This window comes from Ovis aries, chromosome 8 (assembly GCF_016772045.2).
Source record: "Ovis aries strain OAR_USU_Benz2616 breed Rambouillet chromosome 8, ARS-UI_Ramb_v3.0, whole genome shotgun sequence".
In the NCBI taxonomy this organism is placed as follows: domain Eukaryota; kingdom Metazoa; phylum Chordata; class Mammalia; order Artiodactyla; family Bovidae; genus Ovis; species Ovis aries.
The window spans coordinates 282,215-309,460 of record NC_056061.1 but is presented as its reverse complement, the minus strand read 5'-3'; the positions used below and the strand labels follow the sequence as shown (position 1 = coordinate 309,460).

General features: G+C 39.9%; 1 protein-coding gene across 10 annotated transcripts in view; it reads left to right on the top strand.

Annotated features, from left to right (window-relative positions):
* SLC17A5 (solute carrier family 17 member 5) overlaps positions 1-27,246 on the top strand; it is an 85,958-nt gene that overhangs the window by 36,930 nt on the left and 21,782 nt on the right. For all 10 annotated transcript variants that reach the window (NM_001009742.1, XM_042253152.2, XM_060419174.1 and 7 more), the window contains 3 exon segments: positions 11,922-12,080; positions 17,517-17,649; positions 19,041-19,188. In NM_001009742.1, coding sequence (NP_001009742.1) covers positions 11,922-12,080; positions 17,517-17,649; positions 19,041-19,188 — 440 coding nt within the window.

Here is a 27,246-nt window from a genome sequence, read left to right as displayed (position 1 = left end):
TTAGACTTGAGTTACTTGCCTGTGAGGAAGGTTTAAAGAATCACTGTTTTGCTCCAGAATTGGTGCTGTGAGAAGGCAGTAGTGGTTCTGTGGCTGAGGATCCTAATTTTTATCTAGGTGGGGCTGAGGCTGTAACTGGCAGAGAAGCAGCGGTCACATTAGCCAGGAGAGAGTCTTGCTCTTTTGTGTGGTTCATACATTCTTGTTTGCATCTGAGCTCAGAGGTAATCAAGGTGTTGTCTATCTGTCTCATTCCATCATTTTTTAAAAAGATTTTATTTAGTTTTGACTGTGTCGGGCCTTCATGGCTGCGGGCTGTCTCTAGTTGTGGCAGGCAGGGACTACTGTTCATTGCGGTGCATGAGCTTCTCATTGCAGTGGCTTCTCTTGTTGCAGAGCATGGGCTCTAGAGGGCTGGCGCAGTTGTTGTGGCACATGTGCTTAGTTGCTCCGCAGCATATGGAATCTTCCCAGACCAGGGATCATAGTCAGTGGGAGCGTGCTGTGGCCCAACTGCTAGAAGCAGACCGTCTCAGATGAGAGCAGTCAGACACTGCTTGTTTCTATCTTACTGGTAAAAGCTTCATCTGAGCAATCTTGAAAGAAAAGTTGGCATTAACTAGGCACACTGGGAAAGGGAGAGATGTGTGGGTATCCCTGGGCAAGGATGTGGTATAAGCAGATTCCGAGGAGAGAGAGTGACGCTCACCAGGAATCAGGTATTGATGTGAGTAAAAGGCAAAGGCAGAGAGTGGCAGAAGCCTGATCATGGAGAATCCTGTATGTCCCACTGAGGAGCTTAAACTTTACCCTTTAGGCACTGGGATGCCATGAACTATTTGTAAGCTTGATGCTGTTAAAGGGCTGCACTCAGTAGGCCAGCAAATTTGGAAAACTCAGCAGTGGCCACAGGACTGGAAAAGGTCAGTTTTCATTCCAGTCCCAAAGAAGTGCAATGCCAAAGAGTGTCCAAACTGCCGCACAGTTGCACTCATTTCACGTGCCTCTTGGCCATGTGGATCACAACAAACGTGGAAGATTATTCAAGAAATGGGAATACCAGACCAGCTGCCTGCCTCCTGAGAAATCTGTATGCAGGTCAAGAAGCAACAGTTAGAACTGGACATGGAACAGCAGACCAATTCCAAATTGAGAAAGGAGTATGTTAAGACTGTATATTGTCACCCTGCTTATTTAATTTACATGCAGAGTACATCATGCGAAATGCTGGGCTGGATGAAGCACAAGTTGGAATCAGGATTGCCGGGAGAAATATCAACAACCTCAGATATGCAGATGACACCACCCTTATGGCAGAAAGCAAAGAACTGAAGAGCTTCTTGATGAAAGTGAAAGAGGAGAGTGGAAAAGCTGGCTTAAAGCTGACCATTCAAAAAACGAAGATCATGGCATCGGGTCCCATCCGTTCATGGCAAATAGATGGGAAAACAATTGTTTGATCCCTGGTCTGGGAAGATCCCCCGTGCCAGGGAGCAACTAAGCCCATGCACCACAACTACTGAGCAGCAACTACTGGAGCCTGCGTGCCTAGAGCCTGCACTCCTCAGCAAGAGAAGCCACCTCAATGAGAAGCCCACACACCGCAACTAGAGAGTAGCCCAGCTCAGCACAACTAGAGAAAGCCCATGTGCAGCAAAGACCCACCATGGCCAAAAAATAATGTAAATAAATAAATCTTTAAGAAAATATGTTGGAGCGGATTGCCATTCCCTTCTCCAGGGGATCTTCCTGAACCAGGGATCAAACACAAGTCTGCTGCATAGCAGGCAGATTCTTTACCATCTGAGCCACCAAGGAAGCCCTATTATAAAACAGTGATTCACAATTTTTAAAGACTATGCTGCATTTATACTTGTTATAAAATATCGGCTGTATTCCCCATGTTGTATAATACATCCTTGTAGCTTATTTTATACCTGATGGCTCAGACGGTAAAGCGTCTGCCTGCAATGTGGGAGACCTGGGTTCGATTCCTGGGTTGGGAAGATCCCCTGGAGAAGGAAATGGCAATCCACTCCAGCACTCTTGCCTGGAAAATCCCATGGACGGAGGAGCCTGATAGGTCCCTGTGGTTGCAAAGAGTCGACACGACTGAGAGACTTCACTTTCACTTTCACTTCACTTCACTGGACCTCTTTACCCGCTGCCCCTAAATTGCCCCTCCCACCTTCCCTCTCCCTGCTAGTAGCTATTAGTTTTTTCTCTGTATCTGTAAGTCAGCTTCATTTTTGTTATCTTCACTAATTGTTGTATTTTTTAGATTCCATAAATAAGTAATACCTTGTGTTTCTCTGTCTGATTTATTTCACTTAGCATAATGCCCTCCAAGTCCATCCATGTTGCTGCAAATGGCAAAATTGTGTTCCTTTTTTTTATAACTTAGTACTATTCCATTGTGTATATACCATGTCTTCTTTACCCGTTCACCTGTTGATTGCCACTTAGGTTGCTTCAATTTCTTGGCAGTTGTAAATGATGCTGCTATAAACATTAGGATGTCTATATCTTTTCCAATTAGAGGTGTTTTTTTTTTTTCAGGTACGTACCCAGCAGTGGGATTGCTAGGTCATTCGGTAGTTCCCAGTTCAGTTCAGTTCAATAACTCTGTGACCCCACGGACTGCAGCATGCCAGGCTTCCCTGTCCATCACCAACTCCTGGAGCTTGCTAAAACTCATGTCCATCTAGTCAGTGATGCCATTCAACTATCTCATCCTGTCGCCCCCTTCTCCTCATCTTTCACTTTCATCAAGAGGTTCTTTAGTTCTTCTTTGCTTTCTGCCATAAGGGTGGTGTCATCTGCGTATCTGAGGTTATTGATATTCCTCCCGGCAATCTTGATTCCAGCTTGTGTTTCTTCCACTCCAATGTTTCTCATGATGTACTCTGCATATAAGTTAAATAAGCAGAGTGACAATATACAGCCTTTCCCAATCTGGAACCAGTCTCTTGTTCCATGTCCAGTTCTAATTGTTGCTTCTTGACCTGCATACAGATTTCTCAGGAGGCAGGTAAGGTGGTCTGGTATTCCCATCTCTTTAAGAATTTTCCACAGTTTGTTGTGATCCACCCAAAGGCTTCAGCATAGTCAATAAAGCAGAAGTAGATGTTTTTCTGGAACTCTCTTACTTTTTCAATGATCCAATGGATGTTGGCAATTTGATCTCTGGTTCCTCTGCCTTTTCTAAATCCAATTTGATCATCTGGAAGTTCACAGTTCACATACTGTTGAAGCCTGGCTTGGAGAATTTTGAGCTTTACTTCGCCAGCATGTGAGATGAGTGCAATTGTGTGGTAGTTTGAACATTATTTGGCATTGCCTTTCTTTGGGGTTGGAATGAAAACTGATCTTTTCCAGTTCTAGGGCCACTGCTGAGTTTTCCAAATTTGTTGGCATATTGAGTGCAGCACTTTAACAGTATCATCTTTGAGGATTTGAAATAGCTCACCTGGAATTCAATCACCCCCACAATCTTTGCTCATAGTGATGCTTCATAAGGCCCACTTTGACTTTGCCTTCCAAGATGTCTGGCTCTAGGTGAGTGATCACACCATCATGGTTATCTGGGTCATGAAGATCTTTTTTGTACAGTTCTTCTGTGTATTCTTGCCACCTCTTCTTAATGTCTTCTGCTTCTGTTAGGTCCATACTGTTTCTGTTCTTTATTGTGCCCATCTTTGCGTGAAATATTCCCTTGGCGCCTATAATTTTCTGGAAGAGATCTCTGGTCTTTCCCATTCTATTGTTTCGCTCCATTTCTTTGCATTGGTCACTGAGAAAAGCTTTCTTATCTCTCCTTGCTATTCTTTGGAACTCTACATTCAAATGGGAATATCTTTCCTTTTCTCCTTTGCCTTTAGCTTCTCTTCTTTTCTCAGCTATTTGTAAGACTTCCCCAGACAACCATTTTGCCTTTTTGCATTTTCTTTTTCTTGGGGATGGTCTTGATCACTGCCTCCCATACAATGTCATGAACCTTGATCCATAGTTCTTCAGACACTCTGTCTATCAGATCTCATCCCTTGAATCTATTTGTCACTTCTGCCATATAATTGTAAGGTATTTGACTTAGGTCATACCTGAATGGTCTAGTCATTTTCCCTACTTTCTTCAGTTTATATCTGAATTTAGCAATAAGGAGTTCTTGATCTAAGCCACAGTCAGCTCCCAGTCTTGTTTTTGCTGACTATATAGAGCTTCTCCATCTTTGGCTGCAAAGAATATAATCAATCTGATTTCAGTATTGACCATCTGGAGATATCCATGTGTAGAGTCTTCTCATGTGTTGTTGGAAGAGGTTGTTTGCTATGACCAGTGCGTTCTCTTGGCAAAACTCTATTAGCCTTTGCCCTGCTTCATTTTGTACTCTAAGACCAAATTCGCCTGTTACTCCAGGTATCTGTTGACTTCCTACTTTTGCATTCCAGTCTCCTATGAGGAAAAGGACATTTTGGGGGGTGTTAGTTCTAGAAGGTCTCGTAGGTTTTCATAGAACCATTTAACTTCAGCTTCTTCAGCATTACTGGTCACAGCATAGAGTGAGATTACTGTGATATTGAATGGTTTGCCTTGGAAACAAACAGAGGTCATTCTGTCATTTTTGAGATTGCACCCAAGTACTGCATTTTGGACTCTTTTGTTGACAATGAGGGCTGCTCCATTTCTTTTAAGGGATTCTTGCCCACAGTAGTAGATACAATGGTCATCTAAACTTCTGTTTTTCGTTATTTTTAGTTTTTTTAAACAACTTCCATACTGTTTTCCACAGCAGCTGCATCAGTTTACATTCCCACCAACAGTGTACAAGGGTTTCCTTTTCTCCATATTATCTCCAACATTTGTTGTGTTCTTTTTGATGATAGTGATTCTGAAAGATGTGAGGTGACATCTCATTGTGGTTTTGATTTGCATTTCCCTGATGATTAGTGATGTTGAACTTCTTCTAATGTGCCTGTTAGCCATCTGCATTTGCTCTTTGGAAAAATATCTGTTCAGTTCTTCTGCCTATTTTTTAATCAGATTCTTTATTTTTTTATGGTGACTTGTATGAGGTATGTATATATGTTGGCTATTAACCCCTTGTCAGTGATATCATTTGCAAATATATTCTCCCATTCAGTAGGTACTGTTTTTGTTTAGTTGATGGTTTCCTTTGCTGTGAAAGAGCTTTTGTGTTTAATTAGATCCTGTTTGTTTATTTTTGCTTTTATTTACTTTAGGAGAGAGATTCAAAATCATTGCTACAATTTTTGTCGAAAAGCATTCTCCCTATGCTTTCCTCTGGGAATTTTATTCTATTCAGTCTTACATTTAAATATTTAATCTATTTTTAGTTTATTTTTGTGTATGGAGTAGAGAATGTTCTAATTTTTTTCCTTTACATGTAGCTGTCCAGTTTTCCCAGCACCATTTATTGAAGAGTCTGTCTTTCTCCATTGTGCAGACTATCTTTTCTCTCTTGTCATAGAGTAAGAGCGACTTCACTTTCACTTTTCACCCTCGTGCATTGGAGAAGGCAGTGGCAACCCACTCCAGTACTCTTGCCTGGACAATCCCAGGAATGGGTGGAGCCTGGTGGGCTGCCGTCTGTGAGGTCACACAGAGTCGGACACAACTGAAGCGATGCAGCAGCAACAGCAGCAGCAGCAATTAACCATGAGTGTCAATTGGGTTTATTTCTGGGCTTTCTATTCTGTCTCACCAATCTATGAGTCTGCTTTTGTGCCAGAACCATACTGAGTTTTTTATTACTATAGCTTTATAGTATAGTTGGAAGTCAGGAAGCATATTCCTCCAGCTGTTTCTCTTTCTTGATTGTTTTGGCTGTTCGAGGTCTTTTATGTTTCCATACAAGCTATTAAATTATTTGTTCTAGTTCTGTGTAGCATGCCCTTGTTATTCTGATAGAGATTGCATTGAATTGGTACATCGGTTTGGGTAGTATGGTCATTTTAACAATATTAATTCTTCCAGTCCAAGAACACAGTATATAGCGGTCTCATTTTTAATAAATTGTTAAGACATTACCACTTTACCCATTGACGTTTTCTTTCCTCAAGAGATCTGGTACTGTTTTTTTTTTTTGCTCTTTTTTTTTTTTTCTTTACTAAGTCTTTAGAACAGGATGTTTTAAAACTGTTTTACTTCTCTTCTACCTTTTTGAAAGAGTATACAATTTTGCAGTCTTATGAAGCAAATAAGGGCTTTGGCTTGAGATATTTAGTTGCCCTAACTTAGAACATGTGTTTCATGCAGCTTTTTCTAAACCAATTTGTTTTTTCTTACATTTGACAGGAAACCATTTTTTTGTGTGAAGTTGCACATAGAAGATACTCAAATATTATTGATTGACCTTACCCTTCCTATAGTCTAGAAGATTTTGCACATTTGACAACAAATACATTTTTGTTCTGTACTTCTGTGCTTCAACTGGTATTTTAAAAAGCTGTTTGAGCTATTATTACTTATTTAATGATACATTCTCTATACAAGATTCAAGATCTCATTGGTTATTCCTTCAGCAATTCCCTTACTCAAATATCTTAAAGAATTTGCTCTCGAAATATTGACTGGGCAGATGCTCTGAACAACTGAAAAATTTCCTTTCCAGTATATTTTCATTCATCAGCAGTGGCATTTTAGAAGAATGTGGAGCTCTGCTAAGAACTTTTGTAATGTGCTTTGCCAACATTTAAGTATAGGGAAACCAGGAGAGTGTGTGACCCTGCGTGATTGACAAGTCACCTCTGATAATAGCAAAAGAATAATTTCTTCTCTAGAACATCAGAAAAAGCTGTTTTGTACTTTATTAAGATCTTACCTTCAACTTTTGTTGTCCATTATGGTAGCCACCAACACTTGTGGTTATTAAATTTTAATTTAGATTAATTTAATTAAAAATTCATTTCCTCAGTCACACTAGCCATATTGCAAAGGCTTAATAGGGCTATGTTTACCAAATTGGGCAGTGTAGATATAGAGCATTTCTGTCACCATAAGAAGTTCTATTAGACAGGGCTCTCTTAAAATCCTGAAGGATTTTTTTAATGTCTGCCACAGCTAATTGGGTAGTTTCTCCTAGAAACATTTAAAAATTCATCATTAATTTGAATGTTTTATAAATGAAGGGTTTTCCCCCTTTAAATATAACTTATAATGTGGAAATACTGTAAATTGATTTCATAATTCTCATTCAGAGAAAAGAAAGCTGTTATTTTATGCTCAGTTTACAAATGAACACTAACATTTACATATTCTATTCTTATTTCCAAATTCCTGACCTGTGGGCTTCATATTCATGTGATAAATAGCTACTGAGATCCTGCTACGTGTCAAGCTTATATGTTTGGCCTACAACTGGTCTTTCCCCCTACCCAGCTTTTTTAAGATATAATTGACATTATGTATGTTTAAGATGTACACCATGATGATTTGATATACTTCATTACAAAACTGGAGAAAGGAACAGAAACCCATTCCAGTATTCATGCCTGGAGAATTCCAAAGGAAACTGGTGGGCTACCGTCTGTGGTGTCGCAAAGAGTCGGACACAACTGAGCCACTAACACACACATGCACGTGTAACAAAGTGATGCCCACAGTGGGGTTAGTCACACCTGCAGCATCTCAGTGGACTACTGTTTCTTTTTTGTAGTGAGAACATATAAGATCTACTTAGCAGCTTTCAAGTACGTGATAGAGTAGTGCTAGCTATTGTCGCCATGCTGACATTAGACCTTAGCAGCTGCTCATCTTGTAGCTGGAAGATGAGTTTCCCCCTCTCTCCAGCCCCTGGCCACTACCATTTGATTCTCTGTTTCCATGAGTTTTGACTTTTTAATTTTTTAACTTATGTATCTATTTAATTTTTGGCTGCACTGGGTCTTCGTTGTGGCATGCAGGCTTTCTCCGGTTGTGGCGAATGGGGGCTACTCTTCGTTGCATTGTACCGGCTGCTCATTGTGGTGGCTTCCCTTGCTTCAGAGCTTGGTCTCTCTTCCGCTTGTAAGTTATATGGTATTTGTCTTTCTCTGTATATCTTATTTCACTTAGCATAATGCCCTCACGGTCCATATGTGTTGTCACGAATGTCGGGATTTCCTTGTCTAAAGCTAACAATCTAAGTCAATATTTTCCAAGGCTTCCCAGACCACAGCCAAGAAAGGCTGAAGCTGGTTGACAAGTTACTTCAGGGTTCATAGCTGGGACCAAGATCCTTATGTCTTTTACCCAATGCACAGACATGCAAAACTCTTACCGGGTCCCTTGGCATATGTTTGTAGATCCCACTGCCCCCAGAAAAGCACTTTTGTCTGTGGATGGATCCCAGATTGTTGTTGGGGGTGGGAGACAGTGGATACCAATAACGGGCATATTATTTGGCCATCTTGCTGACATCACTCTCCATGTATAGCTGGTCATGGTTGAGTGATTCTCCAAAAAACTCAAATTATAGAAAATTCAGTTGTTAGACTGTGAAAATATTCTGGTATGGCTCAGTTTGCTTCAGTTTTCCTTCATTTATATTAATATAAGCAAGATTATGCCTAAATACTGGTGAAAAGCTACAGAAGCTATTATCAGAGCCCTATACTCTTCTAAAACATCACCATCAGTAAGTGTAAATACATAGTCATAGCATGTCTTAAAATTATTACATATTTTACATCAGATATATTTCAGTTATTTAGATCAGATACATTTAGGCTCATATTTTTCAACAAAGAAGAATAATTTCATTTCTTTTGTGAGTTTCAAAGCCATGTAAAAATAGCTATATTCCAAATTTCTTTAAATGCTAAATTCTCTAGACTGGTTTTTTCCTTCCTCTTTGTCCTAAGATTTTCAAGCAAGGGGTGATAGAGCGCAGTGCAGCAGGGAGGAGGTTGCAGAATTCTTTAATTAGTACAACTGCTGCTGTGTTATGCTCAGTCGTGTCCAACTCTTTGCAACCCCGTGGACTATAGCCCTTCTGGCTCCTCTGTCCATGGGATTCTCCAGGCAAGAATGCTGAGTAGGTTGCCCTTTCCTTCTTCAGAGGATCTTCTTAACCCAGGAATAGAACCAGAGTCTCTTGCATCTCCTACATTGGCAGGTGGATTCTTTACCTCTAGTTGCCACCCGGGGAAGCCCCAATTACTACAACAGTGGATTCCAAAGCTTGCTACACTTTTAAATCATCCAAGGATCTTTCAAAAATACGGCCACCTACCTCCTACCCATCTCCCACCCACCTCCCAACCTGATTTAATTGGTCTCAGGTGTGAGTTTGGCTCTGGGGTTTTTTTAGCTCGCCTGGTTGTTCTAACGTGAAGCAAAGTTTGAGAACCACTGCTGTGTAGAATCACCAGGGAAGCCTTTTAAAATATACACATTGGTCCTCCACTCAGAAGTTTGACTTTGGCTTTGAATCAGCAAGTCTGGGGTAGAACACAGCCAACTGTAATTTTGAAGTGCCAAAGGTGATTCTGAAGTGTAAATGGAATCAAGAACCACTGCTATATAAAAATAATTGTCCCCTCTGTTTCTCTTCCCCCACATCCCCTACATCTTTAATACATGGGGGGAATCACAAGAGTATATCTACCAAATCAGATCAAAAGTCCCTAGGAAAAAAGGCCCCAAGAAGGTTAATACTGGTTCTTCCCCTTTTTGAAGTAATAGTGCACCCTAGAGGTGGAAACATAGATTGCTCCAGCTTGTGAAGAAGACAGAGCAGAGTCTCAGTATACAAGAAATGTCAGGAACTGATTTATCAGGCCAGTGGTCTCCAGACTTTACTTAATCATGCATCTGTAAAGCAGGGGGACTTACCTGGTGGTCCAGTGGCTAAGACTCTGTACTCCAAATGCAGGAGGCCCAGGTTCGATCCCTGCTCAGGGAACTGAGCCACATTGCCACAAATGAAGACCCCAAGTGCCGCAACTAAGACCTGGTACAGCCAAGTAAATAAATATATTTTTAAAAAATACAATGTGGGGGATAACAGTCTGAGCACATGGATATTTTTATGGTTATCTGTATGCATTTCTGTACTTTCCTACATTATAAAATTTGCATAAAGACAGACTCTTTAAAGGATGGGTAAGATGAAATAAACAATATATACATAAATTTTGAATTTTAATAGGGAAAGCCTTTTGTCACTTCAAAATGAATAATAATACATTGTTTAATAGGAATAGTGTGTTTGAATATGGAGTATTGATGAGCCTGCCATCATTTTGTTGGGTGTGGTAGCTGACAAAGGGCTCATGAAGAAAAGTGTCAACTCTACTATTTTCTTTCTTTAACATAAGCATTCACTCGTGCTTATGTTATTAGATTTCTGTTTACCTTCTCCGGATGAATCTTTTGAAGCCTTTTTCTTTGTCCTCGCTGGTCTTCTTGGTGTGTGTGCACTCTCTCCAGTTGTGGCCAGCAGGCGCTGCTCTCTAGGTGTGGCGCACAGGCTTCTCATTGCGGTGGCTTCTCTCGTTGCAGAGCACGAGCTCTAGGTGTGTGGGCTCAGTAGTTGTGGCAAATGGGCTTAGCCGCCCTGCAGCCTGCAGAATCTTCCCTGGCCAGGCATCGAACCCAAGTCACTGGACTGGCAGGTGGATGCTTAACCACTAAACCACCAGGGAAGTCCTTGTTAATTCTGTAGATTTGTTTTCATTAAAACTGGCTAATGAAACCTATAAATCCATTTTGAAAGGCAGATATATGGGGAGGGAGGAGGGAGGGGGGTTCAGGATGGGGAACACGTGTATACCTGTAGTGGATTCATGTTGATGTATGGCAAAACCAATGCAATATTGTAAAGTAATTAACCTCCAATTAAAATAAATAAATTTATATTTTAAAAAAAGAAAGGCAGGTATAAACTAAAGTGTGCTGTGATACTACACCAAGGGCAGACCAACAAGTAAGAACGCCATTAAACCCCTTTTGATTGGGGGAAATCAGACAGTATGTGATTATCTGACATATTCCAGGGCCAACCTATTTGTTAAATATTAATACAGCTTAATTTCTTGTTTTAAAATGAGTATAGTGAGTATAGATAGATCTAGTATGCCTTTCCACACCGTGGAGGATCATCTTGCTACCCCTGGAATGTTTATACCCTGCTTCGAAGACCGTTACTCCAGATGGCTACATAAAAAACCTTTTATTGCACAGTTCTTATAAATTACTGTAATTGAATAAAGATTGGAGAATGAAATATGAATTCTAATAGGACTTCCAGTCTCTTACCTTGGCCCTTATGTCAGCCTCTGAATTTGATTATTAAACTGTCCTCTCTTTTTAAGGTGGAGAAATTAATACTTCAGGGGACTTCTGACACTTATAAGGCATTTTTAGTTTGACCTTTGAGCTCTAAGATTACATTTCTGTTTTTTCTTCTAATCTGAATCATGGAGTTTCTATTGCTATTTAATATTTTTAAAGAGTTGTTTCAGAAATCTGAGATTTACTAGCCAAGATTGATAATGTGTTCAGATGAAATTTTAGCTGATAAGATACAGATTTAAACATAGCTGTCCTCTGCTGTACTTAGTTGTGTCCAACCCTTTGAGACCCCATGGACTGTGGCCCACCAGGCTCCTCTGCCTGCGGGGATTCTCCAGGCAAGAATATTGGAGTGGGTTGCCATGCCCTTCTCCAAGGGATCTTCCTGACCCAGGTATCAAACCCAGATCTCCCGCACTGCGAGCAGATTCTTTACCATCTGAGCCACCAGAGAAGCCCAAGAATACTGGAGTGGATAGCCTATCCCTTCTCTGGGGGATCTTCCCGACCCAGGGATCAAACTGGGGTCTCTTGCATTGCAGGTAGATTCTTTACCAGCTGAGCTATCAGGGAAGCCCAAACATAGCTGTAGCTTATCCCAGTTACGCCTGGTGTTTGTTTTCTAGCTCTCTTCACAGAAGTCAGTGCCGTGGATACCTATGCTGAAATCACTGCCACTTTGGGCTATTGTCGTTGCACATTTTTCTTACAACTGGACTTTTTATACTTTGTTGACCTTATTGCCTACTTACATGAAGGAAGTCCTAAGGTTCAATATTCAAGAGGTAAGAAAAAATAAGCATCTACTTCTTATAGAGAATATACAGAATTTGTTCCTATCTATATGAAACTCAGTTATTTTGCATCTTCCATTTTACTTTGGTATACTAAATTCTAAGGACTTCTCTTTTTAGCCTTGCTTGTTCCTTTGCTCTATGTGTGTTAACTCTTGATTCAGGGTATCTTGGCTAGTATCCCCTTTAACTGTGAAGACCTTACTAGTGCCCAGTAACATGCCAGGATCTCAGATGACAAATACAGGTGGTACTCTGTGTGTGTGTGTATGTTAGTCGCTCAGTCATGTCTGACTCTTTGTGACCCGATGGACTGTAACCCACCAGGCTCCTCTGTCCATGGAATTCTCCAGGTAAGAATACTGGAGTGGGTTGCCATGCCCTCCTCCAGGGGATCTTCCCTGACCCAGGGATCGAACCCTGGTCTCCTGCATTACAGACAGATTCTTTACCATCTGAGCCACCAGCATAGCCCTGCAGGTGATACTGTATTCCCTTGTAAAAGGGATGGGGGCAGGACTCTGCTGGCAGCCTAGTGGGGTGTTGGAAGACACAAGATGATTGTACAGAGGTTGCTCTGTAGTGCTGTCCAGGCATTGGCAGAGCTGAGGTTGTAAAGCTGTATAAGACAGATCTCCCCAAAACTGTCAGTTCCTTCTGATCTCATCAAATGGAGACAATTCCTATTATTTCTGTGTTGATGGATTTTGTCTCTAAAGAAAGTGAAGAAAAGCATAAAGAGAAAGAGGCATAATTTGTAAGAAAACTTGGTAGTGTTTTTTGTCTTCAAATGAAAGATGAATCAAAGGCATAAACGTTAAGAGTTAAAATGATAAAACTCTTAGAAGTGTACATCTTTGTGACCTGGCACTGGACAACAACTTCTCACATATGACCCCAAAAGCACCCATGACCAAAAGAAAAAACTGATAAGTTGGGCTTCAGAATTAAAAGCTTTTGTGCCTCAAAGGATATCATCAAGAATGAACACCCACTGAATGGGAGAAAATGTTTGCAAATCATATACTTGATAAGGATTAAGTATTCCAAATATGTAAAGAATTTATACAACTCAATAATCAAAAGATAAGTAACCCAGTTTTTTTAATGAGCAAAGGATTTAAATAGACATTTCTCCAAAGAAAATATGAAAATGACCAATAAGCCCATGTAAAGATGCTCAACACTATTACTCAATACAGAAATGGAACTCAAAACCATAATGAGACGCCACTTCATGCCTATTAGAATAAAAAAAAAAAAAAACAAAGCAGGAAATAACAAGTGTTGGTAAGGATGCAGAGGAAGCAGATCCCTCATACATAGCTGGTAGGATGTGAAGTGCAGCTGCCACGGAAAACAGTTTGGCAGTTCATCCAAAAGTTAAACATGAAGTTATTATGACCCAATAATTCCATTCCTGAGTCTATACCCAAGAGACCTAAAGACATATGTGCACGCAAAGACATGGACATGCACACAAAAGCTTATAACATCATTGTTCATAATAACCAAGAGGGGGAAACAACCCAAATGGTGTCAGCTGATGAGCAGATAAATAAAATACGGTATATTCCCCTAAGAACTATTACTGAGGCAGAGTGGAAACACTGGAAGAAAAAGTAGCAGCCTGGGTGGTGAATGTAAAGATAGTAAGGCTGACTGCACAACTGCAATGGTTACACGGACCTAAAGCTATCAACACTGTTAAAATGAACCTTTCAGTCACCTCACTTCCAAAGCATACTGAAAACGTTGGCCACGTGGACCAAACCTTAAACTTCACCTAGATGGCTAAGCTGTGAAGAACTCCTCCAGCTACTTTTGAAAAACAAAATCCATTATACTGAAATATATCCACCAATTGCGTTAACAGAAGTTAAACTGAACTGAGGCTTTACCCATAGCTTGGGATGGATTTGTTGCAAGCAACCTCATTTTTCCTAAGCTTTCTGTTAACAGAGTTTGACTGTAGTCTCCTACCGTAATGACAAATTGCATGCAAATTTAAGGATCATTCCACTTGATGCTTCTTTTTGAAAGTTTCCCAGGAGAACTATAAAAAGAATGCAGTATCAATAGCTGACTGGTAATTAGTATATGTACTTAATTGCCTTCATTTATTTTTCGTTAATTTCTTTTAGTTCTGTAATGAGAGACTTTAAAACTAGAATCTTAAAAAAAAAAAAAAACAACTACAATCTTTTTTCTTGACATTTTCATACCAAAACAAAACAAACAAAAAAAGGCATTTTTTGAATCAAAATTAAAAGAAATGTGAATAGAGTTTGAAAATAATTCTCTTGTTATATAGAAGCTTCTTTTTTCAATGTTTTTTTCCTTGAAAAATCAGCATACTACATTCATGAAACAGCTGTGTTCAAAATAAAGCTTGATTTGAGATGCATTGTATTTAAAATTATAATCTCATTAATTTAAAAGTTTAAAGATCTGATCATTTGTTATAAGCTTGCTTTGTTATATGTTTAGTTTTGTTGATTATCACCACTTTTACTTTTTCCTCATTTTTTCCTAGTGTCCCTATTTCTTACAACTCAGTGAGAGTTGAAGCAGTATCTGTTGGCCTATTTTGAATATTAACATTTTGGAATCAATTTTTTAAATAAATAAATACAAGGGACTATATCCTTGAACAGAATGGTTAATAACTATGGAAGACACACATGGACGTATCTATGTGGTATAAATGTTGAAGATTTTAGCAGTTTTAGGTTGTCAGGGGAGTTTTTACCACTGCAATTTTAGGTGGAAAAAGTAACTAGTGATTGTTGGTCTAAGCCCAGCAGAGGACAAGGCCAAGATCAGAAAACTCTCTTCTCTACTTGTTGCAGTTATTCCTGTGTAAGGTTCTGCCACAAACAACAGATGTGGTCCCACTCTGCAGAATTCTTTTTTAGTGTCTCTTACTTAAATTACTTGCTCATTTGGCTGAACTTATTCATTTGCAGCGTGTGAACTCGTAGCTGTGGCATGTGGGACCTAGTTCCCTGACCAGTGACTGAACCCCGGGCTCCTTACATTGGGAGCTGGAGTATTAGCCACTGAACCACCAGGGAAGTCCCCCACTATGCAGAATTCTAAATGGAATAAATTTAAAGAAGAAATTACTCAATACCAGAAAAAAGAAAAATATTCAACCAAAGCAGTGGAACTAGAAGCATACAACATCTGAAAATAGATCACAAATTTTGATAAAAAATTAAATATTTTCTTAAGTACACTTAAATTTAAAATATTAACACATTTTACTGATCTATTCCATTAGTATACTTAGATAGAATTATTACCAGATTTACTAGATGGAATGTATTTATTCGATAGATGGGATTTATTTATTAGACAAATAGAATTTATTAGATAATATTATTACCAGGATGGGGTGGCCACATGTATACCTATGGCTGATTCATGTTGAACTGTGGCAAAAACCATCACAATATTGTAAAGTAATTATCCTCCAGTTAAAATAATATTAATAAATTAAAAAGTAAATAAATATTTCTCAAAAGCTTAAAGAGAGTTCATAGTAATAATAAAATAGTTAATAATAAATTAATTAGTGATAATAATAATGGTAATAATAAAATAATAAAATCAACAACTATAGCAACAGAGAAAAAAGAAACAAAAATCCAGAACCAACTACAGAACAAATCAAAATATAAGAATAATAATAATTGTTCTTCTTGGAAAAACAATTATTATTACCAGATTTTAATATCAGTGATAAAATATCTTTCTACCTTTTTTGTGTTTGTACATCTCTAACAGGTGTACCCATCTCTCTCAGACTAAAGTGTTCTCTTTTTAACTTTTTACTTTGTACTGGGGTATAACCAGTTAACAGACAATCTTGTGATAGTTTCAGGTGAACAGCAAAGGAGCTCAGCCAAACATATACATGTATCTGTTCTCCCCCAAACTTCCCTTCTATCCAGACTGCCACATAACGTTGACCAGAGTTCCCTGTGCTGTACAGTAGGTCCCTGTTGGTTATCCATTTTAACTGCAGTAGAGTGTACATGTCCATCCCAGACTCCCTAACTATCCCTTACACCCATCTTCCCCCCATCCCCAGCTACCATAAGGTCCTTGTCTTAAGTCTGTGTCTGTTTCTGAAAAACCTTTGTTTTTAACAGAAATGGGCCATTTAGGCTTGGCACCTCAGGTTGTGCTTAAAGGAAAACCGCATAGAAGAAAGGAAAACTTTCTTTGAGTATGCTTTCTTCATTTTACAGAATGGGTGATTTCCCAAAAAGCAGTCAAATCAGAATGAATAACACATTTCCATGAGACATTCCATTTCATATCTCATGGTTTTTTCATTTGTTTAGGTGGTGTTGTAGAGGAAGAGACGAGGGGGAAAATAGAGCCCTCTGTGTCGCCCAGCACCTTTGTCCTCTGCTCGAAGCACGTGCGAGTGCTCCAGTCACTGCTTTTTAAATTTTTTTTTCAGGCACTGTTTGTTTATTTATTTATTTATTTATTTTCAGGCACTGTTTTTTTAAACTTCTTTATGTTGCATACTTTAATTTCAGAACAAAATAAACAAAAAACACAACATGCAACATTCAAACCCCATGTCAGACGTGGAAAAGAATAGAGCTTGAGGCCCTTGTATTCTGCCTTAGACAGAAGGACAGAACTAAAACCACTAGACATCAGCAGAGGGAGCTGGGCCAGGGCCGCTGCCAGGAGAGTCACAGGGACACAATACAGAGAGGACAAAGTCTGATGAGAAACTCCTCATCTACTTCTTCCATGTATCCTCGTCACCCTGGATAGGGGCGGAGGGCTGGGGCAGATGGGGCACCAGCAGCCCTGGGCTCCTCTTCTGTCACTTCACCTTCATCAGCGCCCGGCACTGATGCAGTTGAAGTAGGTCTGGGCATCCTCAAGCAAGAAGCCGGAAGAGAGCAGTTTCTAACAGCATCTGGATGGTGCTCACTTTAAAATAATTCATTAAGCTGTGCATTTGACTTATGTGATTTTCTCTGAATTTTATTTTGTAATTTAAAAATGTTTTCTAAATAAATAAATAAAGACTGTCCTGTGGGAGAAAGCCCTAGGCTAATAGGAATACATCCTCTCACTGAAGCTAGAGCCCAAATCCCAAAATAGCATTCAAGATCACCCTAAGCAAATTAGACTATGGGGAGCTCTGGTTCCCTGTAAGACAGGCTCTTTGGGACTGCATTGAGCTGAATCCCAGAATCCTTCTAAAAACTGAACTTATTTACTGTATTATATAAAAATTAGCAGAATACTGCTATGTATTTGCTTTCATGTGGTGGTAGGGGTGTGTGTGTGTGTGTGTTTGTGCATGCGCGTGTGTGTGTGTGTGTGTGTGTTATTTTGGTTCTTTTTCCCTCCATAATTAATCTTGGATCTTCTTATTCCTTCCAGAATGGGTTTTTATCTGCAGTCCCTTATTTAGGTTGTTGGTTATGTATGATCCTGTCGGGTCAAGCTGCTGACAATTTAAGGGCAAGATGGAATTTTTCAACTCTGTGGGTTCGAAGAGTTTTTAGCCTTATAGGTACGTAAAAATGAATCATGTTGTTTTGGTTTGCAATTATTTACTGTGTTTACATTGAAAGGCAAAGTAAAAGTGATAATATTAGTTATTTATTCACATATCAAAACAATATATTTTAGCACACGTAGTACATGTCTGTATAAGATGGTTCCTTTTGAATGATGCATTTTGAGGATTAAGATTTATAATATCCTGTTATTTCTACCATACTCTTACAGCTATAAAAAAAAATGGCTTGCTTTGCTAAATATCTTCCCCAGAATTTTTGTAAATCATTTTGTTTTCAACTCTATTTGCAAAGAAAATGAGAAAGTCTCCATCCCTTTTCTATTTTAAATTTCAATCAAAAATATATAGTAGCATCATTATAGCAAATGAGGACCCGTAAATCAAAGAACTCAAAGGAACCGTAAATAATCATGTTTCAGACTCTGATTTAAGAAGAGTGAATTTTAAAACGATGTAAGACAACTAATAAGTTCCTTGATTGCAGTATCTACAAATACAGCATTTCCATCATCACAGAGAGTTGCTGGGTGGTCCTGCTATAGGCACAGAAAACACAGCAGCTGCTCATTACGCTCCTTCCTATATTATTTTTATGTTATGCTTAACTGCCTGTAAATAAACTCCGTGTACCACTTTCAGTTGTCAAAACCTAGATGGAGTATTTTTCTAACCTTATCTAACAAAGTTTATTATTTAGTTTACCTCCTTCGGTAATGTGAATTTTAAATCATATTCTGTATCCACTGTTGCCTCTCTCTGGAACCATGTGTTTTAGTCATTCTCTTGCTCTTTTCTCAAACATTGTAGAACTTTAGCTGAGTCCTGGTCACATGTAAATTTAATACATTGCATGAAGAGATTTTTTAACTTTTATAATAGTTGCATTAATTCCATATATTTTCCAGCACTTTTTATTTCAGTTCAGTTCAGTTCAGTCACTCAGTCAGTCGTGTCTGACTCTTTGCGACCCCATGGACTGCAGCATGCCAGGCTTCCCTGTCCGTCACCAACTCCTGGAGCATGCTGAAACTCATGTGCATTGAGTCAGTGATGTCATCCAACCATCTCATCCTCTGTCGTCCCCTTCTCCTCCCGCCTTCAATCTTTCCCAGCATCAGGGTCTTTTCAAATGAGTTGGTTCTTCGCATCAGGTGGCCAAAGTATTGGAGTTTCAGCTTCAGCATCAGTCCTTCCCAATGAATATTCAGGACTGATTTCCTTTATTTATGAAACTATAATTGAAGCTGAATCTTCCAGGCAGTACAATGTTTCTACAGTAGGTGGCAGTAATATCAAATCTCAGATTTATGCTATATTAAAGAACAAGCGAAGACTAATGCTGGGGCTTGTTTTTTTTTCTTTCTATAACGTTTTAACTCCAGGGATGATTGGACCTGCGATATTCCTGGTTGCCGCAGGATTTATAGGCTGTGATTATTCCTTGGCTGTTGCATTCCTAACCATATCAACAACCCTGGGAGGCTTTTGCTCTTCTGGATTTAGCATCAACCATCTGGACATTGCTCCTTCGTGAGTACTGATTTAAGATTGGTTCAGAGTAACTTTAAGTTATTATTTAAATTACTAATCATTATTTAATCACTATTAATCATTAATTGTAGTGAATTATGCATAACATAAACTTTACTATTGATACCATTTTTAAAATATTGTAGAAGTTCTAATGTATTTTTTTATTTATTTATTTTTTAACTTTTAATTTTGTATTGGGATATAGCCAATTAAATATGTCGTGAAAGTTTCAGGTGAAGAGCAAAGGCACTCAGCCAAATATATGCATGTATCCATTCTCCCCCAAAACCCCCTCCTACCCAGGCTTCCAAATAACATTGAACAGAGTTCTTGTGCCTCAGAGTAGGTCCTTGTTGGTTATCCATTTTAAGTATAACGGAGTGTGCACGTCCGTCGCATATTTCCTAATTATCCCTTCATTAAGTGCATCCATTGACACTGTCGTGCAACCATCAACGTGATCCATTCAAGAACTCTTTTTTTTTCTTATTTTTAAAAAATATTTGTTTCTTTATTTAGTTATGCTGGTTCTTCATTGCTGCTCAGGCTTTGTTCTAGTTGGGGAGAGCAAGTTCTGCTCTCTGGCTGCAGTGTGCTGGCTTCTCCTTGCGTTGGCTTCTCTTGTGGAACAAGGGCTCTAGGGTGTCTGCTGGCTCAGTAGTTGTGGCACAAAGACTCAACTGCCCCGAGGCATATGGGATCTTCCTGGACCAAGAATCAAACCCACATCTCCTGCATTGGCAGGCAGATTCTTTACCACAGAACCACCAGAGAAGCGTGTTCCAGAACTCTTTTTTATTTTCCCAAGCTGAAACCCTGGACCCATTAAACACTAACTCCCATTCTTCCTCCCTCACCCCCAATCCCTGGCAACTGCCCTTCTACTATTTTCTTGTGTCTATGAATTTGACTGCCCTAAGACTGACTTATATCCTTAAACAAAGTTTCAGTTTACATAATAATTAAAGCATGAAGTTGTTTTTAAATTTAAACGTTTAACTATCATCACCTCTGTAAAAACATTACATACACCGCCCAGCTAGAATAGGACCTTTGTGAAGGCAGAGTTCTTCAGAGTCTTAACGTTCTCAGGGCTCACCATGGAGCTTGGCCCATGGTGAGCATTTGGTTGGTTGGATGAATGCCCAAGACCAGACCAAGTTGTTTGTCCAATTATAATCTTACCTATGTGCAAATATATTTGTTTAGTACTTGATAGCATATAAACCATCTTCACAAACATTATCTTGTTTGATTCTTAAAGCATCCCTTTGAGAAAGGCATTCATGACCTATTTTATGACTGAGAAAACTCAGATTCAGAGAGGTCAAGTGACTCATCTTGTATCACTCAGCTAATAAGTGATAGAGCCAAAACTTCCCCTAGGATTAAATAGCTATTTCTCTGGAACTATTCTTTGGGACACATTCTTCTAGACTTCTTTTGTGCCAGTTGACACAAGGTAGATGGGGGGACTGTGTGAATATTTTAACCCAGAGGATTTGGTACACTTCATGTTTTAAAAATAATGAATATGAATTTATTTTTAGAGAAAACACAAGTAGTCTCCTACTCCCTACACCCAATTTTTCACACCTAAACTACCTCAGAATCTTCCTACTCCTATTAATCCTCAGTCTCCCATCCCTTCAATAAATACTTCTAAATAATCTAGTTTCTTGTTTTGTATAAGAAGTCCAAGAAGGTGCCGCAGGATCAGAGTCTTTGTGTGCCTAGCTCCAGGCAGAGTCCTGTCTGGTGTTCCACAGTGCCTTCCACTGGGATTCATTCTCAGCCTCTTGTCCGTTTCCTTTCCTCCCCATCCATATGAATCCTCCCAGCTCACATCCTGGTTCTTCATTAAGCCTCTCCAGACCTTTGTGCTTTTTTTTTTCTTTGTTTTCTCAGTTTATAATTTTATGCTGGATATCATAGTTTCAGTTCAGTTCAGTGGCTCAGTCGTGTTCGACTTTTTCCGACCCCATGAATCGCAGCACGCCAGGCCTCCCTGTCTGTCACCAACTCCCGGAGTTCACTCAGACTCACATCCATCGAGTCAGTGATGCCATCCACCCATCTCATCCTCTGTCGTCCCCTTCTTCTCCTGCCCCCTTAAATCCCTCTGATTAAGCATCAGAGTCTTAATTCCAATGAGTCAGCTCTTCGCATGAGGTGGCCAAAGTACTGGAGTTTCAGCTTAAGCATCATTCCTTCCAAAGAAATCCCAGGGCTGATCTCCTTCAGAACGGACTGGTTGGATCTCCTTGCAGTCCAAGGGACTCTCAAGAGTCTTCTCCAACACCACAGTTCAAAAGCATCAATTCTTGAGCGCTCAGCCTTCTTCACAGTCCAACTCTCACATCCATACATGACAACTGGAAAAACCATAGCCTTGACTAGACGGACCTTAGTTGGCAAAGTAACATCTCTGCTTTTGAATGTGCTATCTAGGTTGGTCATAACGTTTCTACCAAAGAGTAAGCGTCTTTTAATTTCATGGCTGCAGTCACCATCTGCAGTGATTTTGGAGCCCCCAAAAATAAAGTCTGATGCTGTTTCTAATGTTTCCCCATCTATTACCCATGAAGTGATGGGACCGGATGCCATGATCTTCGTTTTCTGAATGTTGAGCTTAAGCCAACTTTTTCACTCTCCTCTTTCATCAGGAGGCTTTTTAGTTCCTCTTCACTTTCTGCCATAAGGATGGTGTCATCTGCATATCTGAGGTTATTGATATTTCTCCCGGCAATCTTGATTCCAGCTTGTGCTTCTTCCAGCCCAGCATTTCTCATGATGTACTCTGCATAGAAGTTAAATAAGCAAGGTGACAATATACAGCCTTGACGTGCTCCTTTTCCTGTTTGGAACCAGTCTGTTGTTCCATGTCCAGTTCTAACTGTTGCTTCCTGACCTGCATACAGATTTCTCAAGAGGCAGGTCAGGTGGTCTGTATTCCCATCTCTTGAACAATTTTCCACAGTTTATTGTGATCCACATAGTCAAAGGCTTTGGTATAGTCAATAAAGCAGAAATAGATGTTTTTCTGGAACTCTCTTGCTTTTTCCATGATCCAGCGGATGTTGGCAATTTGATCTCTGGTTCCTCTGCCTTTTCTAAAACCAGCTTGAACATCTGGAAGTTCACGGTTCACATATTGCTGAAGCCTGGCTTGGAGAATTTTGAGCATTACTTTACTAGCATGTGAGATGAGTGCAATTGTGCAGTAGTTTGAGCATTCTTTGGCATTGCCTTTCTTTGGGATTGGAATGAAAACTGACCTTTTCCAGTCCTGTGGCCACTGCTGAATTTTCCAAATTTGCTGACATATTGAGTGCAGCACTTTCACAGCATCATCTTTCAGGATTTGAAATAGCTCAATAGGAATTCCATCACCTCCACTAGCTTTGTTCGTAGTGATGCTTTCTAAGGCCCACTTGACTTCACATTCCAGGATGTCTGGCTCTAGATGAGTGATCACACCATCGTGATTATCTGGGTCATGAAGATATTTTTGGACAGTTCTTCTGTGTATTCTTGCCACCTCTTCTTAATATCTTCTGCTTCTGTTAGGACCATACCATTTCTGTCCTTTATCGAGCCCATCTTTGCATGAAATGTTCTCTTGGTATCTCTAATTTTCTTGAAGAGATCTCTAGTCTCTCCCATTCTGTTGTTTGCCTCTATTTCTTTGCATTGATCGCTGAGGAAGGCTTTCTTATCTCTTCTTGCTATTCTTTGGAACTCTGCATTCAGATGCTTTTATCTTTCCTTTTCTCCTTCACTTTTCACCTCTCTTCTTTTCACAGCTATTTGTAAGGGCTCCCCAGGCAGCCATTTTGCTTTTTTGCATTTCTTTTCAATAGGGTTGGTTTTGATCCCCATCTCCTGTACAATGTCACAAACCTCATTCCATAGTTCACCAGGCACTCTGTCTATCAGATCTAGGCCCTTAAATCTATTTCTCACTTCCACTCTGTAATCATAGGGGATTTGATTTAGGTCATACCTGAATGGTCTAGCGGTTTTCCCTGTTTTCTTCAATTTGAGTCTGAATTTGGTAATAAGAAGTTCATGATCTGAGCCACAGTCAGCTCCTGGTCTTGTTTTTGTTGACTGTGTAGAGCTTCTCCATCTTTGGCAAAGAATATAATCAATCTGATTTCGGTGTTGACCATCTGGTGATGTCCATGTGTAGAGTCTTCTCTTGTGTTGTTGGAAGCGGGTGTTTGCTATGACCAGTGCATTTTCTTGGCAAAACTCTATTAGTCTTTGCCCTGCTTCATTCCGCATTCCAAGGCCAAATTTGCCTGTTACTCCAGGTGTTTCTTGACTTCCTACTTTTGCATTCCAGTCCCCTATAATGAAAAGGACATCTTTCTTGGGTGTTAGTTCTAAAAGGTCTTGTAGGTCTTCCTAGAACCGTTCAACTTCAGCTTCTTCAGCATTATTGTTTGGGGCATAGACTTGGATTACTGTGATACTGAATGGTTTGCCTTGGAAACGAACAGAGATCATTCTGTCGTTTTTGAGATTGCATCCAAGTACTGCATTTCGGACTCTTTTGTTGACCATGATGGCTACTCCATTTCTTCTGAGGGATTCCTGCCCGCAGTAGTAGATATAATGGTCATCTGAGTTAAATTCACCCATTCCAGTCCATTTTAGTTTGCTGATTCCTAGAATGTCGATGTTCACTCTTGCCATCTCTTGTTTGACCACTTCCAATTTGCCTTGATTCATGTACCTGACATTCCATGTTCATAGCTTAATTTGTAATTATTTCTGAATGTAACTCTTCTCTTTTTCTTGCCCTAATCTCTTTGGGAGCTTTCTCAGACTGAGACATCTTTTATATCCATATCACAACTGCTGCACAAGGAGAAGCACTCCCAGTCCATAGTTGTTGAGTGGTTGATGTACATGATCATACTCAAAAAAATAGGAGCTTCCATCTACATACCCTTAACAGTGGGGAACCGAGGAAAGAAACAAGTGACACTTGGATATTGGGCCAAGAAACAATTTGAAACAAAAGATAGCCAAGCAAAAGCTCTGGTGCTGTCACCTCTGAGGGTTCAGGGCCCAAGTCTGTCCTGTTGACCCCCGGCAGTACTGTGCAGGGCCATCGGCAGTACTGTCAATCAATTACATGCATGGAAGAAGGAAAATAGATTTTCTTCTTTTATTATTTTATTTTATTTATTTATTTTTGGTTGTGCTGGGTCTTTGTTGCTGTGTGGGCTTTCCTCGAATTGTGGTGAGTGGGGCTGACTCTAGTTGTGATGTGCAGGCTTCTCGTTGTGATGGATTCTCTTGCTGCAGAACAAAGCTCTTGGGCACATGGGCTTCAGTAGTTGCAGCTCCTGGGCTTTACAACACAGGCATAATAGTTGGGGTGCACGGGCTTAGTTGCTTCCCGGTACTGGGATCTTCCAGGACCAGGGATCAAACCCGTGTTTCCTGTGTTGACAGGCAGATTCTTTACCACTGAGCCACCAGGTAAGCCTGGAAAACAGATTTTCGTATTCAGTATCATGACAAAATCCTTTCTAGAAAACTATTTGTGTATTGACCTTACTGTGTGTCAATCAACACTTTGCTTTAACGCTCTTTCTTATGAGAAACAGGGGAAGAATTTTGTGAACTTTACAAGCTAGAAAATGTTAAGTATACATGTTGTTGAGTTTAGAACTAAAGGAGTTTTAGAATTCCCCAGTGGTCCAGTGGTTAAGGCGCCTCACTTCTAGTGCAGGGTGCACAAGTTCAGTCCCTGTTAAGGGAGCTGTTAATAAGCTCCAACATGCCATGCAGGGCAGCCAAAAAAATTTCTTTTAATTAACAAAAAAACTAAAGGAGCTTAACATAGTGAGGAAAGAGAAGAATACTTGAAAAGTAAATTAACCTCAAGAAAACCTTGTTAAATATAGTGACAGTTTGAAAGATCGGATACAAGCATAACTGAAATAATTAAGAGCCCATTGACATGGAAGGAGTGAGGGTGTAAGAAGCCTTTTCAGCGGAAGGGCCTAAGCAGGAGCCTGAAGGCCCAAACACATCTCTCCTCGGGACTTGAGGCAGACGTGGTATTTACAAAGTAGACTAAGTCTCATTACAGAAAAGGATTCAAGGCATAGCGATAATTAAAGGATTGAAATATGTTCCCTTATGCGATTGATTAGAAAAGGAATCTGGAAAGGATTTCCCTGGAAGTAAGTTAAACGAGTGACAGTGTTTTGATAAACTACAGTGTATAGATTATACATGCAGTGTATGCAGCGCATAGTTCGTACAAGCAGGGTATACAGCGCATAGTTCGTACATGCCGTGTATACAGTGTATAGTTTATACAGTGTATAGTTTTATCATAGAAAGTTAGAACTAGGAAAGATTTAGAGTGTTCTTTATGCAGACTGTGGTCCATGGACCACTGGCATCATTACATGAGAGCTTGTGTAAAATGAAGATTCTCAGGAATCTCTCCAGACTTAGTGAACCAGAATCTATGTCTTTAGATCATCAGGGATCTAAAGGATCCTTTGTATCCCTGTGTTTTCAAGCATGAGGCCCAGGGCTGGCCCAGTCCTCTAGTGCATACAGCAAATGTCTATATAGTACCAGTTGTACATTCAGCCCTCCACATGGCACTATAGAAAATAAAACCCAGCTCCTGCTCACAAGGCAATCAGTCTAGTTTGGGAAAGAAACAATAAAAAATAATTGTAGTAAGTTATGATGATAATTCATTCTTTCAGCAAATACTTATCACGTGCCTACCTACTAAGTGTCAGCCAAAACAGCCCAGCTCTGGCCTGTGGAACCCTTAGTCTAGGGTGGTGGACATGAAAGAAACAAATACAAACTAACTTTCTGAAGAGAAAGTAAGAGAATATAATAGGGGGCATAAGGCAGACCAGGGAGCAAGGGAAGGTCTCTCTGAGGAACTGATACTTATTTAAGCTAAAGCCTCAACGATAAGCAAGAAGTTAGGCAAAAAGGAAGTCGTGTTCTTGACAGGAGAATTTACATGGCAGGAAGAGGAAATTGGTGTGTGTCTCTGTCTGCTTGGGCTGCCAGAATAAAACACACAGACTGAGTACCTTAAACAACAGAAATTTTTTTACAGTTCTAGAGGCTAGAATTCCCATCAAGGTGCCGACACCTTGGTTTCTGGTGAGGACTCTTCCTGGTTTGCAGAAGGGCCAGCTTCTTGCCCTGTGCTCGCACGGCCTTTCCCTGGGTACGTGTGCATGGGTGTGTGCAGAGAGAAAGCTCTGGTGTCTCTCACTCTTCTTTTTTTTTATTTTTATTTTTTATTTTTTTTCTCACTCTTCTTATAAGGGCATCAGCTTTGTCAGATTAGAGTCCTGCTCCTTATGATCTCATTTAACCTCTATCACCTCGTAAACAGCCTGTCTCCAAATGCAATCACATTGAGGGTCAAGACTTTAACATATCAATTTTGGAAGCGCATAGACATTCAGTCCAAAACTCTATATTTCACTTAACTGAGAGGTCACTTGTGGCTGAGATGCAGGGAAGAAAGCCACTGGGGAGTAATTAGGGGCCTATAGTAAGTATTTAAAATTGTATCCAAAGCAAGTAAGAAATGACCTTCTTTGGTCACTTTTAAGGTCACTCTTGTGTGAACAAATATAAGCAGAGAAAACCAATTAGGAGGCTATTGCAGTAACCCAGGGAGGAGGTGGTGATGGCCTAGAATGGAGATAGGAGATGTATAAAGATAGATAGGTTTGAGATCTTTGTAAGTACAATAGAAGTGACTTGACAGTAGTTTAGACCTGAAAAGTAAAGAAGATACCCATGATGATGCATGCATGCTCAGTCGCTTCAGTTGTGTCCAACTCTTTGTGACCCTATGGACTGTAGCCTGCCAGGCTCCTCTGTCCATGAAATTCTCCAGGCAGGAATACTACTGGAGTGGATTTCCATGCTCGCCTCCAGGGGATATTCCCAACCCAGAGATAGAATCCACATCCCTTGCATCTGCTGCACTGGCAGGCAGAGTCTTTACCCACTGAACCACCTGTTGTTATT